Source organism: Cavia porcellus, unplaced genomic scaffold (genome assembly GCF_034190915.1).
Source record: "Cavia porcellus strain 051 isolate PalLab524CR breed Dunkin Hartley unplaced genomic scaffold, mCavPor4.1 scaffold_16, whole genome shotgun sequence".
In the NCBI taxonomy this organism is placed as follows: Eukaryota; Metazoa; Chordata; class Mammalia; order Rodentia; family Caviidae; genus Cavia; species Cavia porcellus.
Window position 1 is genome coordinate 4,227,319 of NW_026947499.1, and position 5,217 is coordinate 4,232,535.

The window sequence follows — 5,217 nt, forward strand, 5'->3', positions numbered from 1 at the left end:
TAAATCTAATTTAACTAAACAGAAACAAATTATTGTTTGCTTAAGGTAAGTGTCTGCGTGTGTCTTCACCAAAGAGAGGGACAAGGGAAGTTGTGGTGATGATGGAGATGCTCTGTGTCTTGATCATGATGGTGACTTTACTGCAAGGTTTATCTATGTCTGCAAATATGTCAACCTATACATAGAAGATGCACATTATTTACTGCCTATGTTATCAACCCATAAAGTTGATTTAAAAATATTCCATGCATTTGACAAACAAAACTATAAAAATACTTGAGTTTACCCCAATATGACTACACTCCTTCTCCCACAGCCCAGCCCAATCGTCACCTTCTGTCTGGACAGTGCACGATCCCCAGGCAACTGCCTGCTTCTGGTCTTGGCCCAGAGTGGGTGACCGCTCACAGGGATACAGGAGAAACAGGACTCCCAACCTGCAGGATGTCAGCTATGAAAACAGGAGTCCTCTGAAATACAGGAATGAATTCCAAGGAACAAGGGAGGTTAAGAGTAGAAAAGATTGAAGATGGCCCCTGAGAGACAGGAGGGGACCTGAAAGTGGGATGCCACAAAGGTCATTTCTCTAGGAACATTTTATAGAGCAAAATCACGAGGTGGGTACAAAATCACAAGGTGAGGCAACACGGGTCAAACTGTAATCAGCCAATAAGGTACAAGATATCCGTTTAGTTAATACTGATTCAGTGGTGATGCGGGCCCACAGCAAGGGTACAGGCAGAGAACAAAGGCCTTTGGGGGAGGGGATGGTCCAGATGCTCTGCTCAGCCTCCTGGTGACTGATGCCCTAGCTGGACTTCCTGGACCAGCTGGGGCTAATTACAGTACAATTCCAAGTTACCGCTGTGCCTTAAAGAGGCAGGCAGGTGTGGTCATCTTGAGGCTGGGCCTTCTTCAGCTGCACCTTCAGCCACAATTCTGCTGTCCAGTTCTCACTGACTTCCCGAAGAGCTGGTCCCTTTCTGACTGCATGTGAATTTCTACTGACGTTTGCTGCCTATAAATAATAAATTTTCTACTTAGAAAAAGGTAGAACTGGTCCTGTTATTCCTGTGCTTAAAATTCCTCCAAAGTTAGAACCAAATTTGGACTTCTTGTCTTGGAACACAATACAAGGTTAAGGTCAGGTGTGAGTCACAGAAAGATTCTGGTAGCTTTGAGGAACAGAAATTTGTTTCTGTTTCCAGCCAGGAAAGTCTAGACGTGGTGTAGTCTACTATCAGACTAGCGTTCTAGACTAAAGCTAAGCTTTAATAGATACTTAGAGCCTTTCTCTTGTTGCTTCTCTCTGTTAAGGCAGCTGAGGGTCTAGGGTAGATTCTGGGATTCCAGCTACTTTCAGCCACTGGGATAACAGGAATATCACCGTCCTAATCCTATTAGGAACACATCAGGAGGCAGGCCTGGTGCTGCAAGCCTGTAAACCCTGCCCTCCATGAAACAGGCAGGAAGATCGAAAGTTCAAGTCCAGCCTGGCCCAGTTAGGGACTTAGCAAGGCCTTGTCAGAAAGAAAGAAAGAAAAAAAGAAAGAAAGAAAGAAAGAAAGAAAGAAAGAAAGAAAGAAAGAAAGCGAGAGAGAGAGAGAGAGAGAGAGAGAGAGAGGAAGATAGAAAGAAAGAAAGAAAGAAAGAAAGAAAGAAAGAAAGAAAGAAAGAAAGAAAATTACAAGTAGCTCCATGTGACAGCTTTGAGTTCCATCTCAAGCACCGCTAAGCAAAAGGAACCTGCACCAGGGACATTTCCAGTCCCCCCCACCCTCCCCTGCCTTTCTTACACAGCATTAGCTACTCACAAGCCACACCTAACAAAGAAAGAGAAAAGCTAGGACTGTGGGGGTTACCCTGCAATGCTGAAGAGCAAAGTTCTGCGCTTCCAGGAGGGAGGGGAGAAAGGATATTGGGGTGCAGTCTCCACCTGCCACCCCAGGCTGCTTTGGAGCAAGCTGGTCAGCAGCAGCCACCAGTCAGGCCCTGCCTGCACCATGCTGGGAGCCTGCTCAGGATTCAGGCTGGGCCCAAGGAGCCTGAGCAGGGCTGCGGGGTGACGGCGGGATGCACGGGAAGCCAGCTCTGCCTCCTCCTCCTCCTCCTCCTCCAGTCAGGGCTGTGCCTACCAGGAGGGGACCCAGGGGATGCTGATCAGGAGACCCAATCCTGAGACCCCGTCCCCTTTTCCATCCACACACTTTACAGCTCCATCAGGAGCCGCCCACAGCCACCCCACGCGCAACAGAGACCAGGAGGGGCAGACTCACGCCAGCCCCTCTGCTTGCGTAAGAACGGGGTCAACTGTCCAGCACCTCAGGGTAGAGCGGCAGCCTCACCTGCCCCTTCAGGCCCGTCTCAGGTCAGCTGTATCCCTCTCACGTGTGCCCTGCCCCAGGCTAGCTAGGATCCAGCCTACCTGTGCCCTGAACCAACCCACCTGCGCCCTCCCCAGCCCACCTGCCCTCCCCCAGCCCGCTTGCGTCCTCCCCCAATTCACAGGTTTCCCTCCCCCCAGCTCTTCTCGCTGGTCCAACCCACTCTCCCCTTGTTTGTCGCCGGCTGCCTCAGGAGCGCTAATCACCATCCCGGCGGCGCCTCTCCCTGCTCAACCTGCTCCCGTGCTGTCCTAGGCAGGGGCTTCATCCGCGACTCCAGTGAGTTAGGGGCTGAGGTGAGTTCCACCCGCCCCGAGTTCCTCCCGCCTCGCGGTCAGAAGGGCCCAGCAGTTGCTCCGGCAACTTCAACCGTCCGCCAAGAATTCCCCACCCCCACCTCCACCTCACCCCCACCCGCCCGTCACCCGCAGCGAGGGAGGGGAGGGAGGGGAGCGGGCGGCCCTGCCCTGAGCCCTGGGGGCGTGGTCTGCGTTTCTACTCGTTTTGCTCAGGTCTTGGCTGCATGCACAGACAGAAGTCCGTGTGGCTCCCTACAGAACCGCCTGCGATTACATTTCCCCAGATACGGCAGAATTTGCTGCATACTTACGCTCCTACGTGGCAACATCACGCTGAAGTGTATACATGATGTGACCGGCGTTGGAGGACACAGTGTGACTTCAGTCAGCTCTGAGCGTTTTGTGACTTCTCTGTGGGTTTGCACTCTCTGCTCAGGAAAGCACCTGGGGATCCCCCATATGCTGGTCCCTGCTGCTCAGGGTCTGATGTCTGCTCCTTGCCTCTACCTGGCAAGGGCACAGGTGCTCTGTCAAGGGCCCTGGGAGAGGCTGAGCCTCCTGAACCTGGGATTCCCATCCCTTCTCCAGTTTTCACAGGAGGAAAGTCAGCTGATGGGAACCCCAACCCTGAAAGGAAAAGTCCTCCTTTGTCCATAGGGGCCTGCAGCCCCACCTCCCTGCCCCCCACACCCAGGGAGATCTTGCCTTTGTGATGCACTCAGGCATCACAAAGGAAGCCTGGCTGCTCAGGGTGACCTTTAATCCTGATCACCTGGGAAGCCCAGAGCATCCCGAGGCCATGGGCATTGACACAGCAAGGCAGAAACCTGATCAAAATAAAGACAGGGACACAGACCACTCTGCGGCCTTGTCTTCTTCCCGGGTCCGGACACAAGGTGGGAAGAGGAAGCAATTCTAAGATTTGGGTAGCCATTTCCAGAACCCTGCCTTGAGAGAGCACAGAGCTGACTGAAGAGTCCCCTATCAGCAGGGGCGAGGGAAGAAAGCTAGGAAACCAACCAAGCCAAAAAGGTCACTGTCAAGTGTTGAGGCCACTTTGAAATAGTGTCCCTGGACTGCTAATTGCTGCTTAAGGAGAAAAAAGAAAACCGACAGCTCGGATTGCACCTGTGAGAGAGGAGCCCTAAACAACAGTAGGAAGCAAAGCAGTTGGTTCTAGGATCAGCTGCAGCTGGGTTCTCTCTCTCTCTCTCTCTCTCTCTCTCTCTCTCTCTCTCATATTCTCTGTCTGTCTGTCTGTCTGTCTCTCTCTCTGTCTGTCTCTCTCTCTTTCTCTCTCTCTCTCTCATCACTGAGAAGAAACATCTAGTCCCACCTGGTCTCCTTACCACTGACTTCACTGACTTACATGGATTCCAAACTACGATGCTACCTGGTGACTTTTCTTCCATTACTTCTACAGGCAGTAGTTCTCTTTAAAGTAGTCCTTAAAGGGGCCAGAGGCTGTGCTTTGATCTTGGTGGTACCTTGCTTTTGGGCAAAGTTTAAAACAATGGAGCTCAGGCTGGATCAGGAAGAGGTTTGGGGAAAGCAAGCTTAGGTGTCTTTTCTCCCACTTTCCCCTACAAAAGGCACAGCAGAGGAATTAATTATTGGATCAAAGTTGACACTTTGTGTACTTAGGCCAGATCTGCAGAGCAGCCATAATTAATCCAAACAAAATAATTATTATAAGAATAACCTTTGTGCAGTTATGAGTACCACCAATAATCCCAGGAATGGAGAGGGAGAGTGAGAGAATCGACTCCCCGTTTGTAATGTAACTCCCCCGCCCCGAGCTATAGAACAGAGCAGTAAGGAATGTTTCACTCCCTAATTCCTCCTTGAGATATCGGGGCAGGACAGGAAGGAATGAATCTGCTAGTCATTAACCACAAGACGTTCTGTCCTCTGTAAAGATAAAGATAAGTAAAGGAATGTGCTGTTCAAACCAGACCGAGTTGTACCTGGCACTCTGAGATTAGACCAGGACCCTCAGTCTCCATGGTTACTCAGCCCCAGACACCTCGAATCAGCATCTGCCAAGTCCTGCGCCGTTCAAAATTAACCAATGCGATCTGCTTCTGTAAACCTGCTTGCTTCCCGCTTGTGCCCTTAAAAACCCTGCACAAATTCCCCTCGAGGCCCTCCGCACTCGTTTGCCTGGGGGACCCCATGCGCATGGAAATAAACTTTTTTTGCCTCACCATGAGTTGAGTCCTTGGGGTCTCTTTCCCTGCGGCGTCGGCCCTAACATTTTGGAGGCCCCAGCGAGATAGCACGTCTCACGGGAGGTGACCTCAACGGCTCTGCGGTGGGTGAGTATGACCGGTCGCTTCTTATTTTTACTCTGAGGATCAATCTACCGGTATTTTACGCCCCGAGCCAAACGGCTCCGATCTAGGGGCAATTTTTGTTACCTGTTTTTGTTATCTGTTCTCTGTTCTTGGGTGATCGGGGGATGCCCCACACGATTTTCCGTGACTCACCGTCTGCGATAGGATTTTCCTATCGGTCCGGGGAATTTCATTCCC

At 51.2% G+C, this 5,217-nt stretch overlaps 1 protein-coding gene across 1 annotated transcript; it reads left to right on the top strand.

Annotated features, from left to right (window-relative positions):
- The first annotated feature begins 713 nt into the window (after positions 1-713).
- LOC101788221 (uncharacterized) lies at positions 714-4,892 on the top strand. The gene is made up of 4 exons (XM_063227057.1): positions 714-732; positions 2,181-2,368; positions 2,525-2,680; positions 2,897-4,892. The coding sequence occupies exons 1-4, from the start codon at positions 714-716 to the stop codon at positions 3,338-3,340; spliced, it is 807 nt and encodes a 268-aa protein (XP_063083127.1). The 3' UTR covers positions 3,341-4,892.
- The last annotated feature ends 325 nt before the right edge of the window (positions 4,893-5,217 follow it).

Bases quoted from the DNA above. Each gene is read 5' to 3' on its own strand.
- LOC101788221 (XM_063227057.1), top strand. The intron at 2,369-2,524 runs GTCAGCTGTATC...CCCTCCCCCCAG, and splicing joins CCCCTTCAGGCCCGTCTCAG to CTCTTCTCGCTGGTCCAACC. The intron at 2,681-2,896 runs GTGAGTTCCACC...CGTTTTGCTCAG, and splicing joins CCAGTGAGTTAGGGGCTGAG to GTCTTGGCTGCATGCACAGA.